Source organism: Camelus bactrianus, chromosome 5, assembly GCF_048773025.1.
Source record: "Camelus bactrianus isolate YW-2024 breed Bactrian camel chromosome 5, ASM4877302v1, whole genome shotgun sequence".
Classification (NCBI taxonomy): domain Eukaryota; kingdom Metazoa; phylum Chordata; class Mammalia; order Artiodactyla; family Camelidae; genus Camelus; species Camelus bactrianus.
Genome location: NC_133543.1, coordinates 57,366,576 through 57,383,944, shown reverse-complemented (window position 1 = coordinate 57,383,944; position 17,369 = coordinate 57,366,576). Strand labels below are relative to the sequence as shown.

The 17,369-nt window shown below is 43.9% G+C and overlaps 1 protein-coding gene across 3 annotated transcripts in view; it reads left to right on the top strand.

Annotated features, from left to right (window-relative positions):
- Positions 1-270: 270 nt before the first annotated feature.
- NFE2L2 (NFE2 like bZIP transcription factor 2) overlaps positions 271-17,369 on the top strand; it is a 30,442-nt gene continuing 13,343 nt past the window's right edge. The window contains exon 1 of one of the 3 annotated variants that reach the window (XM_074363933.1): positions 271-495. In XM_074363933.1, coding sequence (XP_074220034.1) covers positions 451-495 — 45 coding nt within the window. In that variant the 5' untranslated portion in view covers positions 271-450. Of the gene's footprint in view, positions 496-1,535; positions 1,670-17,369 lie in introns of those variants that run through there. The other 2 variants (XM_074363930.1, XM_074363931.1) reach the window with 2 other exon arrangements.

Below are 17,369 nucleotides of genomic sequence, written 5' to 3'. Positions count from 1 at the left end.
GCGCCCGAACCCGAGCGACCTTCGGCAAACAATTCTTAATCCAGCGGGCGGAGAGCATTAGCTGTATTTGCGAGGAGGGCAAATAGAGAGCGGGGACCAGGGAGCTAAGGCAGCCCTCCTCCGGGGACCCCGCCCGCCCGCAGCCCTTTCCCGCCCCTGGACAGCCAGCTTCTTGCGTCAGCCGGGGCGGGGGTGGGGGATTTTCGGAAACTCTGCCGGCTCAGCCAGCGGGGGAAGGAAGGGCCTGGGCTCTTGCCACGCCCTCGCGGGGCGGGAGGCGGAGCGGGGGCAAGGGCCCGGCCTGCGACTCGGGTCGAGTCTCGGAGAAAAGAGTGCTTAGGATCCCGGAGGAGCCGCCGCCGCCTCTAGTGCCGCCCTGTCCGAACCCTGCCTGGGCAGCCGGGACAGGGCCGCCGTCGGGGAACCCCAGAGCACGGTCCCCAGCTCAGCATGATGGATTTGGAGCTGCCACCGCCGGGACTGCCGTCCCAGCAGGTGCTGCCCCGGCCCTCGGGGCCCTTTGGTAGTGCCAGGACGGGGGCGGGGGCGGGGGCGGGAGAGAGTCGCGGTGCGGGAAGGACAGCCGCAGCCGGCCTCTCCTCCCGTCTGTGACCGGAGCCAGGACTGCTGCGGCCGCGCGCGCACTGGAACCGCTGCGCCTGCGCTGGGGCGGGGAGAGGGGAGTGGGGACCCAGCCCGGTGGTGCGACTGACCACGCGCCCGGGGTCCCCGAGGGCTGCTGGGTTGGAGTTGGGGGGCTACACCCACGCGCATGGGGCGAGGAGGCGTCTATAGCCGCGCCCTAGGCCGCCTGAGCTGGGACGCCGGAGCCCCGGCTAGCCCCCCTCCCGCGTTTGAGCGGCCCAGAGGCAGCCGGGCAGGAGGGGGCGGACGCTGGCGGTCTGAGCCGGCGCGGCCCGGCCCTTCCGGGGCTGCACGGCTCCCCCGCCTCGGAGCTGGCAAAAATGTGCCTAGTCACGGGGCCATTCTCGGGGGAGCTGAGGTCTCCTCCGGGCTGGGACTCGGAGCCCCTCTTCTGCCGCCGCCCCCGGCCCCACGAACTCTGCGGGCGCTGGCTGCAGCGCCATCACCCCGCTTGGCCGTCCAAGGGTGCTCTTTAGCCAAGTAATCAGTCCAGCCATCGCTGGACTAAGATCGCTCTTAGGCGTCTTGTCGAGAATGCCCAGCCCCCAGGGTGGGGCGGGAGGCGATCAACGAAGTGCTCTGCGTGCTCTGATGCCCCGACGTGCGGTGGCCGTATTCGGCCCAGCGCGCTACCCCGCCCGGAGGGAACAGTTCGGACTCAGACCCCGGGTCGGCCCCTCGCAACGCGCGGGTAGATGCCGGCGTGGGGGCGGACTCTGAGGTCGGAGTCGGCTGCGCTCCGTGTTTCTGGATCCTCGCACGGTGTCTCCCAGTGGCGCACGCCGCGTGCGTGGCCTCGGCCGCCGTGACAGTGGCCGGTTGGCTGTCACGGCGGCCCTCAGTTGGCCCTTTACTGCTTTATAGCGTGCAAACCTTGCCGCGCAGGGGCCAAGGGACAAGTTGGAGCTGTTGATCTGTTGCGCAATTGTTATTTTCCCCAGGGCGGCTTTGTCTTGGATCTAGCCTTTCAGAATTGCAATTCCAAAATGTGTAAAGCAGGATATTCTGTTCTGTGCTGTCAAGGGTAAGAGTTTCGAGTGTAAATTAGATTTCTATTGTTTTTAAGCTGTTACTAAGTTTTTTGCTTTCATATAGTCTCCTTTGGCTGCTTTATATGGTTTTGCTTTTCTGCAAAAAATCGAGAATTTGCCTCGATTTCTTAGCATGTTCTTTTGCGAGGGCAGAGGGTGGGACAGTTGTGTCTCATAATGCTTTGTTAACAAGTTCTGTAAATTGTCACAAAAGTGAGGTTTCTGTTCATACTTTGTAGGGACTTTTAAAGAAGTTTTTATTTACAAAATTTTTTGTTGTTGTTAAGTGGGTTCTTTGGAAAAATATTTGGTTTAAGGAAATGTGTAACTTATTAGAAATGGTAAATATATTCTCTTAAACGTCAAGTTTTAGACTGATCCTGAAGATCTAAAGTAAGGTTTTAAGCTATTGACAGTGTACTAATTGTGCTTTTTTTTTTTTTTTCTTTAAAGCTGTTTGTCTTGAACTTTCCCTCAGTAATCATTAGGATTGTATAACCCCGGTCCCCACTAGTATGAAGCAGTAAATTGTGCTTTCTGATTTAGCTGCAGTTCAAAAGTAATCTGTATAGCCATTTCTTTAATAATTTACATGACCAAAGGATATATGATACTAATCGACTTTAGTTTTTCTAAATTCAGGAATGTAGCCTAGAGTGTTATATTATTTTTAAATTTTTTTCTTCCTTTACTGTGTAAGTTAACTTTCCATATACAAAAGCAGGTAAAGCATCTGTACTGTTTCCTCTTTTTAATGTGAATTTTCCAGTTATGTTAAGGTAACGACTTTTCCACCTTGTAATCAAACATCAGTTTGCATATTTGAAGACTATAAAAAATAAAATGAAATGAAATTTAGAATCAGCTTCACACCTGTAACTCTAATTCATATTAAATCTTCGTAGTCCAGAAGGATTTGAACAAGGAGTCAAAAGTGGATTCTAGTGAGGAAGGTATATAGCTCACTGGTAGAGCACATGCTTAATATGCTCAAGGTCCAATCCTGAGTACCTCCATTAAAAAAAAATAATTAGGCGGATTCTAACCTTTTGTCAAGGAAACTCCAGGTGTGAGATGGTACTGGGATAGTTTTTCAACCTCTGTATGGAGGAGGTGTTGAAGGGCAGTAGGGAGAGTTTTAGATTCTATATTTCCATTAGGTGGAAGGAACGATCCATTGCTTTTTTCAAGGGTGTCCTGTAGAGAAACGGTATTTTTGTATATGAGGGATGAAGTTGATCTTGGACTAGACAGATAAGATTATTTTTAAAGAAAAATAGGAGAGGCTACTCATCTCCTGAACGAATGTTAACCAAAGAACAACTTGACTTTTCAGATATGTGAAAAGTCTCGGCAGATTGTGGAAGACTGTAGGAGGATAAATACATAATAACTTGGGTCATTTTGGAATCTTTCTTTCTTGTTGACTTGGGTTTTTATAAATAATGCTGCAAAAAACCAAAAACCTGACTTTCTTTAGGATTACCAGGAAGAATTGAAAGCCAAATACTCTTTTTTCTTAATATTTTTATTCAGGATGAATTATACTTGCAGAACTGCATGAGTAAAAGAACTCTCCAAGGACTATAAGCACATTTATTTCTGGGAATTTCCTGTCTACTGGCTGAACACACTTAAAGGGGGTTTTGCATAAATAATATTTACTCTTTAAATTTTCCTTAGTCTGGGATTAACTTGTCAGTGTAAACTCTTGAGTTCAGGAAGAATTTGGCACTAACCAGCAGCACGATAATTGCTTCACACACATAATTTCACAGTAACCGCATGGGAAATACTATTATCTCCAGTTTCTAGGTGAGGAAAGAGGCCTAGAGTGGCCAAGAGTCCTGGTTAAAGTGACCCGGCTATTGAGTGGTGGAGGTGGGATTCAAACCTAGGTAGTCTGACTTCAGAGCTACGTAGAATGACTCCATTTCCAAACTGGACCAGGACTAGTTAAACTATAAACAGGAGGAAATTCTCACACTTTAAAAATGGTTTAAATTGAAAAAAGCTAGAAGGACAGACAGGAATTAAAAAGATTAACCTCTGTACCTTTTCCACTTACCAAGAAATTTAATAACTGTGTGTGAGTGGGTAAATACATGTCAATGGAATCGCCCCATGGGAGCTTTTTAAGGCAGATGTTGAGGCCTGGTGGGGTTTAATTCAGAGAGGCTGGGCCTTTTTTTTTTTTTTAACATAACAATAGTTTTAAAAATTCCTGCTATTTCAGCATTGTCTTAGATTCTGCCTCACATTTTTCAGGAACGGTTTTCCTTTTTCTTAATTCAAACTTTTTAGCTACTGGAGTCTTTTGTTTCCCTTGTTAGTTGGTATATTCCCATGTTCCATTGGCTCTTTTTATTTTGAAGTAGTGATCAGAAGTAAGTTTGGTAGTGCAGATGTAGGTGTATATGTTGGAGAGTGGGACAGACCTAGTTAAACCAGGTTGAAGGAAAGTGGGGAGAATTTGAGTTGAAAACAGCTGGTAGAAATCTGTTGGTTCAAATTAAACACTAATCTACTTTGGCGTTTCTGAATTGAAGCAAGAAATTGAAGAGCGCAAGTCTGTCTCATCGAAGTTAAAGGGGTTTTGAGAACAGTCGATTTCAGAATTAAATACTTTATTTTTTAGTCTTATCGTTAAATAAATTGTTTTCAGAATTATTGTCTTAATTATCTGAGATAAGGATACTGCAGGATTTCAGTGGATGATTTGCCTAAAAGTTGTTCTGAGTAAACCCAGGGTATTTAAAAGCCTGGTCCAGCCACTTCTGAAAGTTTGCAGCAGTCTGTTGCACACTAGGTTACAGGAGGACAAATTTGCACATTGCTATTCAGCCCTTCACCTATGACTGTGTGTCTTAAGTTTATTGTAAAATGGAGACTGGGGTTTATATTTTGATGATGAGATTTCAGGAGTTTTTAAAATTTCATTGCCATCTGCTTTTAAATATGCTCCAACAAACATTTATTAAATGGGCTCTAAGATACAGGCTAAGGCTTCTTTCGTTGATATTGGTATATTTTCTGGAAAGGAAAGCAAAAATATGTTCAAGTGCATAAAATTTACATTCCTAAACAGTATTAGAAAAACTCAAGTGGTCTTACATGAACTTTCCCTGCTAAAATGAAACAAGACTAGGTGTGTTGAGTTGAGGTTAATGGGTGCTTAGCATGCACAAGGTCCTGGGTTCAATCCCCAGTGCCTCTATTTAGAATGAATGAATGAATCAATCTAACACCCCCCACCCCCCAAAAAAACCCCCACAAAAGCAAAAAAATGAAACAAGACTGCCAAACAAAATCCCACACTGACAAAATTGGGAGTTTTCTCTGTCAGCCCCTGCTACAGTTAACACTTTTTAATTGTTAGGATGAAGAATTTTAGGGACCACTGAGGATGAGAAGCACTTTTAACCTGTTGGTTTTATGGCATGTGTCATGTTAACACTTGTGTGTCACAAAGCCTTACATACAAAAAACCTTTCCGTGTATATGTGAGCATGTAAGTTTATTTGGTCCAAATTCTGGTAGAAGTGAAGACAAATCCAGGTTGTAAGAAGTATTTAGAGCACCGAGACCATCGTTCAAAGGCCCTGTTGATAAATGAGAGTCATAATCCATCAACAGCCTGTGTTCTGAAGGATTAAAAAAATTCCTTGGTGATGCTCAGTAGTCATTCCTTTCTCACAAGCTTGGCAGTTGAGACTCTGGGGCCTGTGGTATCGGCAGCATACTGACGATCTGAACTCTCCAATGCTTTTCTTCAAGTCAGATTGGGGAAGAAAAGGAAACTATTGGATAATTTTGGCTTCAAAGCCTCCTTCTGAACCTAGAGTTTTAATTTTCTGCATTAGACTATTCTCTTTAATCTCCTTTAAAATTTCTGCTGTTTGTCTTAACTACAGTTTTTTTCCTCTACAGCTAGACTTTCTCAAGTTCCTTGAGAACTGGGCATAGGATTGATATTTCTTTTTTTAACAGCTTTATGAGATAAAATCCCCAAACTGTATATATAGTCCACCCATTTCAAGTGGACAGTTCAGTGAGGGAGCATACCAGAGTGGTACAAGCATCACCACAGTCCATTTTAGAACATTTTCATCGCCCCAGAAAAAAAACCCCATTCCCATCAGCAGTCACTCCCCATTTCCCTTCCACTCCCTTAGTTCCTTGTAACCTCATCTATTCGCTGTCTCTATGGATTTGTCTCCTGGATATTTCATAGAAATGGAATCATAACACATGTAATTTTGTGTGATTGGCTTCTTTCACTTAACATGTTTACCAGGTTTGACCATGTTGTAGCATGAATCAAACGTACTTTTTATTGCTGAATACTATTCCATATGGATATACCACTTTTTTCCTCCAGTCATCAGTTGATGGACTTTTGGGTTGTTTCCACTTTATACATAATTTTTTTGTTCCCTATAGCAATGTTCCTTAAAATTTGCTGTATGTTAGAGTCATTGGTATTTAAGATACTGATGCCCAAGCCATATCCTTCATTAAATTAAAATCTCTGAGGGTGGGACTCAGGCATCAGTAATTTTTCAAGCTTCTGAAGAAATTCCATTGTGCAGTCAGTTTGAGAATCAGTGCCCTGGAGAATCTAGCTCAGTGCTTCGTGCCCATGGAAGGTATTTACATAGTGATACAGACAGTCTGGTTAGGATGTCTTAATTCATGAAAGGATGTGTTTTTATATTTGATCACTGACCTTCACAGCCTTATGATTAACACTTAAATCAGGGAACTGTGTTTTAAGGTGCCTGGTTAATGTTTGAAATTCAGTAAATATAACTTGAGCTCTTTAATCCCTCATGGCGATTTGAGTGATGATTCTGTTATTAAAAGATTTCCTCCAAGTGGGTCAGTAGAATTTTTCTGTTTCCTTAGGAGTATGGCCTGGAACAATGCACAATGTAGATTATTTGGGAATCACATAGAAAAGGCAATGAGGACAGAACACAGACATGGGAGAGGGTGGAGAGCCTGGAGGCCAGGCCAGGATACTGCCCTCCTCTCGGAAGCTCTGAGCTCTGCATTCCTGGGCCTCATCGTCTTCCTCTATTAAAAAAAATAAAAACCTGAAATCTACAAGGCCACTTTTAGCAACTCAGCATTTTGATTTTCTGTATCTGCTCGGTAAAGTTAGCTTCATATTCTGAGCACAGTGGTTATCGTTTGTATTCAGCTGAATGGTTTCTTGTTTACATAGTTGGATACTGGGGCTAACTTCCGAATTTTGTGTGTGTGTGTGTGTGTGAGTTACACTGCAGCAGTCCCACTTGAGGGTGTGGTTCAGGGCTTTGTGAAGCTGTCTCAGCCCTGTCTTGCAGACAGGGTAGGAACAGGCCCAGCAGGGAGTGGGCGCCCCCACCAGCCACGGCCTCTCCCCAGTGTTGCCAGGCCCCTCTTTTGTGCAGCCCAATTCCTGTCCTGCCGTGGCCATCACCCCACCCCATTGGAGGGGTCCATTCAGTCTCCCCTCGGGAAGCTGCCTGCTTTTCAAACTCAAGACATCAGTAATTTGAAATTCTTTTAACTTGTTCCTCCTATTAAATCCTATTTAAGATTTAAAATACAGTATTCTCTTCTTGTTTTGCGCTGAATATATGTTTAAATATCTTAAAACAGAAGAGTTTTGGTGTTAACATTTAGGCCATGTGCAGTGCACACTTGTGTTTCAGTGAATCATTTTTCCCATTAAATGTACTTTTCCCTTTTCAGGAATGTAGCTGATGTTTAGGGTGGGTTAGTACCATCTCCTCACAGCTACTCCACGCCCCAGTGTCTGTGTGAGGCAGGGACGGTATTAACTGTGTATGTAGGTGGTCTGCTGATAAATGGAAGAGAAATTTGCTTTACTCCAGACCTGACAGTCTTTGATCTGCTTTGCTTCAGCACCAAATTGTAATAGCACATGTGGATGTAAAACCCAACCTTTTCCCAGCCAGAGGGGTTAGAATACAGGGAGATATGATTTTGCGGGTTCTGCTGCCTTCCATGAACAGAATAGGAACGGGGGCATGACCCCTGACGGCAGTGCACACCTGTGGCAGGTGCCCGAGGGGTGACTCAAGAACCAGAGCTCCTTGCTGGTCTGTTTTACAGCCCTTGAGTTGGGGAGTCTTGCTGCTGTGTTGTGAGAGTGTTGAAGAATCATGAATTTTTTTGACCTAGGGCCCCTCCCCCATTATTTTAACCATTATAGTCCTGGTCATGAAAACCACCAAAAATAAAAACTGTCTGTTTTTTTACTTGCAATAGGAAAAATTGCCAATTTTCGAAGAAGCCATTTTTGTTTTTGATAATTCTCAATGCAGCAGGATTAACTAACTATACATTGAGAAACCAGCCACTAAGGACAGGACCAGGACAGTTTGCTTTGTGCCCTCGGGCTCCCCACCCACCCCCCAGCTCCGGTGTTCTCCCTCTGCTGGTTCCAAGCTGAGACCAGGTGGAGAATGAGAACCATCCTGTGGGTCCAGGTTCTTTCTTCTCCAGAGACAGAGGTTCACCCTCTGCTGGAAACTACTAGTTGCGTGCTTGGGAGAATCCTTGATGCAGTGGATTGAGGTGGTGGGGGTTGGGAGTGTAAAGGGGAAGAGTTTGGGAAGAAAAAGAAACCTAGTTCAAAGGATTCCTTTTACTGGACCTGGGAGGGATACAGCTTTTTGGACTCTGTAAAACTTCAGTTTGTTCTTCAACATGCACTTAGGTCGTCCTCCATGTGAGAAAAGGAAAACCACTTTTGAGTATTTACTTGTGTTGTAAACACTCACTCTCTTTAGTTCTTTTAACAACTCTGTTAAGGTAGGTTTTGTCATTATTGAGAAAACTCTTTGGAGAGGTTAAGAGGCCATCCAGAGTTTGGTTGATATGGGTGATGGAAGAGCTGAGAAGTCAGACAGACAACCCAGAGATGCCCAGCCTCAGGAAGCCACTTAACCACCCCTGGGGCTGGAGAGATGGAGGAGGTAGAATTTCAGGACTGGGCCTGCCCTCTAGAAGCTGGCATGTGGCACTGAGATAGGAGCTGGGACCATGGAGAGGGGGGCCCTTCCTCCTACCCTCCAGCATCTCTCCTGTGTCCCCTGCCTCTCTCTCCTAGACCTTTGGTGGAACATAGTTGGAAGCCCGTTGGCGAGGGAGCCTGGGGACGGAGCCAGGGCAGGATGGACAGGGATCTGGAGGCCACGGGCAAATGACCAAAGCAGTTGCATAGCTGGTAAGAGCTAGAGCCGGGACTGGAACCTTCTTTGCCATCCAGGTCCTTGTACTTTTCTCCCAACCATCTTCTCAGGAATCTTAGGTCAGACCTGGTGCTTTGCCTTTGGGGCTCTTGTCACACCTGCTTGGAGGTGAGTTGCATGGGAATCCCATAGACCATGGGGCCTATTTTATTCTGACTTTCACGGAACATTCTCTGCTATGTATTGCCTCTGGTTAGTGGAGCGCACGTGTGTGACCACAGAGTAATTCAGTACTATTGAAATCTTAGGAATTCCCCTCGAGTGCAGATGGAGGCTCCACGTAGGGAGTTTCCCAGGTTACATAAATGTTCCCACTGTTGGCAGGTTCTGGGTCTCCTGCCCCCATGACGTGCCCCTGGATGCCAGGGCAGGACTAGTTATATGTGGATGATTTTGGTGTTGCTGAAGGACTTGGGCCTCTGGGTCTTGAAATTGGGGAGGTTCAGAAGGAGGGAAAGCATCTTAAGAGCTCGGGAGACCTCACATTTCTTCTGTCGATTCTAATAAATAAAGCCTTTTCTCCCCAGAGATGTGGGTAGAAATGACTCCTTTCATGTGTCCCTGTGGGACTTTGGCAGCCTGGGGCTCCAGAGTGCACGTCACTTGCCCTGTGCTACAGGTTTCCAGAGTTCACTCGATAACAGCACAGTTGTGTCGTAAAGCTTCGGGGACCGCGTGTGTGTGTGTGTGCACGTGCTGGCAGAGATAATAATGGACACTGAGGAAATAGTCTTTCATTTTGGTTCACGTTACCCACTCGCTTGCCACGCTGTGGAGAGAACCAGCCTTTTGATGCTATAAGACATCAGAACAGAGACAATGACAGTTTCATGGGCAAGAAAAAGCTAATATTTACTGAACATCTGCTGGTACTGCACTAGGTCCTGGCCCTGTTCTCTCTTACTTGACCTTGACAGTAAACCTGTGGTGACGGCAGATGCTCACCCTCATTTCACAGACAAGGAAACGTATTCAGTTTAAAGAGGTCAGGTAACTTGTCCAGGGCCATCCTACTCTTGGTGGCAGAACGGGGTTCAGAAGGTCCGAGCTAACTGCTCTCCCTTCCCTTCTTTCTTTCCTTCCTGGTCTAATGACTAACGGTGTTTTCTTAGGTGTAAAGAAGGCGGGACTCCTTTACAAAGATGAGTTAGTGTCCCCGGCTTAAGGAGCTCACTCTGTGTTTATTAAAGGGGGTGCCCCTGGCAAACCGACTAGACTTCTCTTCGGAGGATTGTCTCATGTGATGGGATATTTAGCGTCATTGTGACCACCAAGAAGAGCCGCCCTTCCCTCATCCTCACACACTTCCAGTTGCTCCTAGGTGGTGGCGCCAGCCCCAGTGGAACTGATGCACTGACTTCTAGAGACAATTTGAAATCTTAGGATATGAATGCCTTGTTCTTTGCAGGGAGGCAGGTCCCCACAGTCTTCTCAGATTGCAGCCTGTTCATACTGGGCTAGTGCGAGCGAGGACAGAGAAAGCGATGAAAGCTGTAAAGCCAGAGGGGCCAAGTACATTTCATTTACTCAGAGTGTCCGGTCCTGTAATGCAGAGTGGTTTTATTTGATGCGGTGATTGTTACTGCTGATGTTTACCATTTCTCCAGCCTATAGCTGCAAGGAACCGGTCCTAAAAAGATAAACTAGACTTTTTTTTTTTTCTAATTTTCAAGGTGGAATTAAAAGTCATCTGCCATATCTCTGGTTCTTGACTACCTTTTCTACTGGGGACTTTGAAGAGGTCTGGGTACTGAGGGGAGATGGTAAGGGAGGCTACAGGATAACAGAAGAGGTTGAAATATTACGGTGATAGGTTACCACTTTAGAGACAAAGTCTAGAATGAGGGGAAAGTGAGGTTACCCACTTTCCTGTCCTTTTTCTATTATTAGCTATTTCCCTCAAAGAAAATATACTTAATCAGCATTTATATTGACTAACTTATCTTATCCAGGTTCCAGATTCTTTAATGGATATTTGAAAATACTGCCACATTTGCTCTTTGCAAAAAGTCAATTTTGTTGTTAACTTTAAGGGGTGTGTGTTTATAGTTCTTAAGGTATAATATTTCGTTTTTAGTAGAGTACCCCAAAAATAGTTTGACGTATTATTATCACTGTGAATGAAGTTAAATAATTTTACTGTGGCTAGTAGTTGGGTCATAAATTATATTAAACATGGTACCTTTGTCACTTAAGTAATTAGAACTCTAGCCTCACACGCCTTAGGTATACAATAAAAAATAAGAGTTCTAAGCCTGAATGCAACTTACTCATTCCACAATTATTTATTGGGTATTAACACGCCCTAGGGAATGTTCAGGACATAAAGTTGTTTTAATCTTCCAAGATAATGTAGCAAATATATTGTCCTACTTGAAGGACATTTGCTTCTCAAATTACCCTCTCTCCTAATTAATCAGTCCCTTTGTTCTTTGTACACCTGGATTATAGGGCATGTTTCATATCATGAGTATAAATTACATCTTTATCTCTTCTGCTTAAGGTGCGACTTCCTCTAGGGTAGGAACTGTATTTTTAGTCATTTTTGTAACTCTGGTGTCTTGGCACTGTGCCTGGTACTTATTTAATAATTGCTCAACAAATGTGAGGGTGAGTCTGTTACTGCCCTCTAGGAACTTAGTATTTATATAAGCTCATTTGTGATATGTGACAGTGCAGAGGAGAAAATGTCTCTTCCAACTGAGGTGCTCAGAGAGGACATCCTGGAGGAGGTGGAGCAGTGTCCACAGGCGAGTTGTACAAACGAGTTGAGGGTGGGAGTGCATTAAAGGAAGGCTGAAACCAGACATGAACTGAGCTGACCTCTGTGGCCTTGTCCTCTCCCAACCCCAACCCCGTCTTTTAGTCTTTGAAGACTGAAATACTTCTTTTATAATAACAACCCCTAAGTAACTCTAGCCTTAAAAAAGGTAGAGTGGTGGGGAAAGGGGTGGGGAGAGGGCTAAATTAGGAGTTTGGGATTAACAAGTACACACTTCTATGTATGAAATAGATAAACACAAGGACCTACTGTGTAGCTCAGGGAACTATATTCAATATCTTGTAATAGCCATTAATGGAAAAGAATCTGAAAAAAATATATATATAGCTGAATCACTGTGCTGTACATCAGAAACTAATATTGTAAGTCAACTATACTTCAATGAAAAGAAGAGTGGTGAAGGGAAGGATCTTCTATAACATCCACGAGGGAGATGACACAGCTGAAAACCTTTTACACCTACTGCCCTTGGTGGCTCCCGTGCAATGTCTGATATATAAATAAGTGAGGAGCTTACCTTCTATTTTTCATATAGTAGTTAGACCCAGAAGCCTCCCAATTGGATGTGTCTTGTGTTCATTTGACAGCTGCAATAGGAGTTGAATTTATTAACAGCATTGGTACCTGACCCCCGGCTTGTCCTCTGTATTTTAAGGGGCGTTCACATACGAAAAACAGTTCTGTGAGGACAGGTATTACATCTCAGTTCTCCCTGACTGGCCAGAGCCACCCAGACGGCATGTTCGCAGGGAGCCTCAGCAGGCCCTACACCGGGGGAGGCCTGAGTTATTCTGAGTAAGAGTCTCTGTTATTTGAGTGCTTCTGTAATATAAACCAGGGTGGGGTCTTGTTGTCAAGAGGGGGTTCTTCGAGCAAAATCACTTCCACCTCACCGTACTTCAGTTTCCTTGCTCCAGAAGGGTGAGGATTATAATGCTCCCTGCCTTGCAGATAAGTGTGAATGTATGTGAGCTCATGGGTACAAATGCTTGTGATGCAGCAAAAATGGGGAGTGAGAGGAGGGACGTGTCCCAGGTCTGAGTTGAGTCCTTGGGTCGCGCCCTGCCAAATGAGGGTCCTTGGCTTCTCAAGAAAGAATTCAAGAGCAAGCCATAGCTGAGCAAAGGTAAATTTATTCAGAGAGACACATACTCCATAGACGGAGTGCAGGCCGTCTCAGAAGGTAAGAGAAAGGCCATGAGGTGCGGGGTTGGGTGCTTAGTTTAAAGTAAAAGTAGATACACACTTGGATGGCAAGGGAGTGAGAGGCCCAGGGCATACTCATTCCATAGACAGAGTGTGGGCCATCTTAACTCAGAAGGGAGATGGCAGCCTCAGCATGGGGTCAACTAGGAGAAAAAAAAAAACAAACCGAGATGGGCCACTAGGTGTGGGGGTTGTTAGTTTTTATGGACTTGGTAACTTCATATGCTAGCAAGTGGGAGGAATTATTCCATCTACTTTGGGGAAGGGGCTGGGATTCCCAGGAATTGGGCCATCACCCACTTTTTGACCTGTTATGATCAGCTTTGACAATACCCTGGCAGCTGTGGGAGTGCCTTTAGCATGCTATTGTATTTTAATGAGCGTATATTGAAGCTCAAGGTCCACTGGGAGTTGAATCTTCCACCATCTTGGTGCTAATTGCTGTGTCATTCTTTTCATGGTTGGGCCTTGCCCCCTTCTTTCTTGTCTCACTTGGAAGAGTGCTGAGCACACAGAAGTGCACAGTAAACGGGCCATTATTACTATGACTTAGGTTGTGTCGTACTTACCTTTACTTGGATTTAGAACATCGGCACCGTGATCTTTCATTCTCCAGTCTTAATGTGAAGGCTCACCAGGTACCCATTGTCCTTACATACTTATTTATTGAGTTAATTGAAAAGATTTACCTAAAAATCCTATAGTGATTTTTCAGAGAATGAACTGTGATGTCTCTACTACTTACCATTTCCTTGTTAAGAGGTCCAAATTGCTGCCTGGGGTTTGGCCACAACAGTGGGTACTGTGCATCTTCAAATGTTGTGTACATCTGAAAGCAAGTGAGATGTAATTTCCAAACTCAGGATTAATTCATATCTTTAGTTGGAAGACATAGTACTTTCCCATCACTTAAGCCCCTTCTACCCATTCTTCAGATGACCTTTGCAATAATCTGGTAATTGTGTGGCTCAGTCACTTCAAGGTGATCCATGTAGCCATTATGAGCTCTGTTTGTAACCCAGACTCATACTAGCACCTTCAGGTCACTGAAGTAGCTTTTTGCGAATAATTGCTAACAGTATGAATACAACCTAGTGTACTTGGGAAGGGTTAATGTTCCTATTGTATCCTCAGGAAGTAATTTGCAAAACAGCGGAGTTTGGTTGGATAAAATTCCCCACTGAGGAGTGTGGAGGGCTCACTCTGTAGGTCCCCAGAGCTGAACTGTCACTAGCCACTTGTCACCTTTGAGCACTTGAAAGGGAGCTGGTCTAAATAAGAATCTGCATTTTTAATTTTAATGAATTGTGATTTTAATTTAAAAACAGAAGCAGGATAAGATTTTTCTATTAAATATAACTTTATTCTGGTGGGACTACATTTCATATGATCACATCACAAGAGATTTGTTGTGTATGCTGTGTGTCTTTGTCACTTCTAATATCTCAGTAATTAAAAATTTTGGTTACATGTTAAAACAATTTTTTAGTGTATTGGGTGAAATAAATGTTTAAATTAAATTCACTTGTTTTTAAGTCCACGAAAGATTTTTAAATTACACATGTGGCTTGCATTATATTTCTGTTGGACAGTACCACTTTAGAGCATCTGTTGCAGGTAGCTGAAATTAACTTGTTTTAAAATTCAAAATTAGTTTTCAGACTTATATTTTTGACTTTATAGAACCAGAGGTAGAGGGAGGGATCTTAGGGTTGACCTAACCTAACCCTATCCTTTCACAGATGAAGAAACTGAGGTTAAAAGTTACTGTGAAATGGCATGCCCTAGTCCCAGTTGGAGACCAGAACCTGATGATCTGATAGCCTGCTGCTTTGGGTCCTGGTTTACTTGGTGTTTGAAGCATAGTGGGCGCTGGGCAAGAGGGCTGCAAAGAACTTAAAACTTCCACCAGATCCAGACCAAAGAAAAGGCCTTTGAAAAGAAATTATTTTCAGGCAGTGAGGACAAAGATTTTTTGTGCAGTGCCTACCAAGGGACAGGGTGATCGATTCCATGTTTGACATGTATTTTTGTCGGACAGTATAATGATATTTTCATGAGGAATAGTAATTAGGAACAAATAATTCCCACAATTTGTGTGAACATTTACTTTGGAAAACTCCATACATCTGGCTTTCATATTTTAAGAAATTCTTTTACCAAAACTAGAGATTTAAAATCAGACCTACACACAGCTTTTGTCCTTGAGAAAAAGACTGAGAGCTTCACTTCCTGTGTTTAATGTTTAGGTAGATTGCCTGAGATCATTTGGTAAAAGTTCAGGCCTGATTTGTAGCACTGTTTTCTTATTAGCCAGACTGATTTAGAGGGGGAGGTATAGCTCAGTGGTAGAGTGTGTGCCTAGTGTGCAGGAGGTCCTGGGTTCAATCCCTGGTACTTCCATCAAAAATAAACCAACAAACAAACCTAATTACCTCCCCCCTCAAAAAAAATATTAAAAAAAAAAACTGATTTAACACATTGATTGCCAACTGTGGATTGGGTGCCTCTGAGGACAAACAACTGTCACCCAGATTTGGGTGACGTGGCGATCACTATGTTAAAGGAAGGAGCCACTGACAACTGCAGTGAGCAAGCACCCTTAGAGCGAATCAGAATTTCAGTTCTATTTTGAGGAGTGGAGGAGGAAAGGGAGGCATTGTGATTTACTCAACTGTGATTTGATTTATGGCTCTGCCATCCGGTTTAGAGAGGCTGCTTCTGCTGCAGATGCAGCTGATAAGCCACGGACCTTTGATATTGAACCTTTCTGAACCCGTTTCTTCATGTCACTAATCTTCACACAGAGTAGCGTGAGGATCGAGTGACAATATGATGTAAGCGGAAGTGTTTTGTGCTCTGAAAGCACTACAAGTGTAAGGGCTTTCTTTCTCCCAGGAGATGTAGAACTGTTTCTGTAACTGTTTCTCACTTGGTCTTGGTGAGTCCTTGGATGGGTCAGTCAAATTTGGAATGTGGGTACACGGCCTTGACCCCATGATTTGGGAGTTCTTCGGGGTCCGCTTAAACTTAGAGCCACTTTTGCTCTTTGTAGGGGAGACTTAGCTGTCTGAAATCAGGGCTTAGAAATGGGAGGCTCTTAGTCCTATTGTATTGAGCATGGGCACAGCCTTTAGACCTTTAGACACCACCCAGGGCTTAGAGTTTAGGAGTAGGGAAAGGAAAGTTCTCTGCAGAAAAATGCAGGACCCAGACTTCGATCATACAACAGAGTTTTATAGGCTGTTAATTTGGCTGTAGGGTTGAATGCCACACAACAGTTTTGTACAAGTCTGTTTTCAGAGTAATTCCTAATATTTCATGAATTTAAGGAACAGACATTGCAATAGGAAAGTGTAGTTTGAAATCTGATTTTTGTCAGTTGACCAGATGACCCCTCCTGGGTTCCACTCAGTCAGACGAGATCTAGGGCCAGTTACCCATTTAGCATCTCTGAGCCTCGGGATCCTCATTTATAAACCTGGGCTTTGAACTGTGGTCTCCAAGATCCTTAGTCAGTTGTGTGTGCTTAATGTAATTTAATGGCCAACAGACATGTTCCTAAGAGACACATTCCTAGACAGAATTCCTTTTCCTGGTCTTTAAAAAGCTGGCAGATGGGGCAGCCTTGCTGGACTTGCTTTTTCTTTTATAGATTATATTCCATTTAAAGTTATTTTAAAATATTGGTTATATTCCCTGTGCTGTACAATGTATCCTTGTAGCTCACTTATTTTATGCATAGTAGTTTGTAATTCTTAATCCTCATCTCTTATTTTGCCCCTCCTCCTCCCCTCTCTTCACTGGTAATGACTAGTGTGTTCTCTTTATCTATGAGCCTGTTCTATTTTGTTACATTCGTTTGTTTTATTTTTTAGATTCCACACATAAGTGAAAATATAACAGTATTTTGTCTTTCTGTGTCTGACTGACTTCACCAAACGTACTACCCTCCAGGTCTATCCATGTTGCTACAAATGGCAAAATTTCATTCTTCTTTATGGCTGAGTAGTATTCCATTTGTGTGTGTATACATACACACATACACACCATATCTTTATCCATTCATCTGTTGGCAGACACTCGGTTGCTTCTATATCTTGGCTGTTGTAAATAGTGCTGCATTGAACATTCAAGTGCATATATCTTTTCAAATTGTTTTTGTTTTCTTCTGATGTATGCTAAGAGGGGAGTGAATTGCTGGGTCATATGGTAGTACTGTTTTTAGTTGGACTTGCTTTTTCTTTGAAGTTTATCTTGTCATTTAGAGGCTGGGGTTGCTGATTTTGCCTGTCATGCTTGAGTGTTTCACCTGTTGAGACTTTGCCCTGTCTGTCTGTGAGCACCATGGCCTGTACGTTTCTTGCCCCTGCAGATGTTTTGCCAGCTGCAAAGGCACCAACCAAGGTTGGCTTGGCTGGATGTAGACTGGAGATG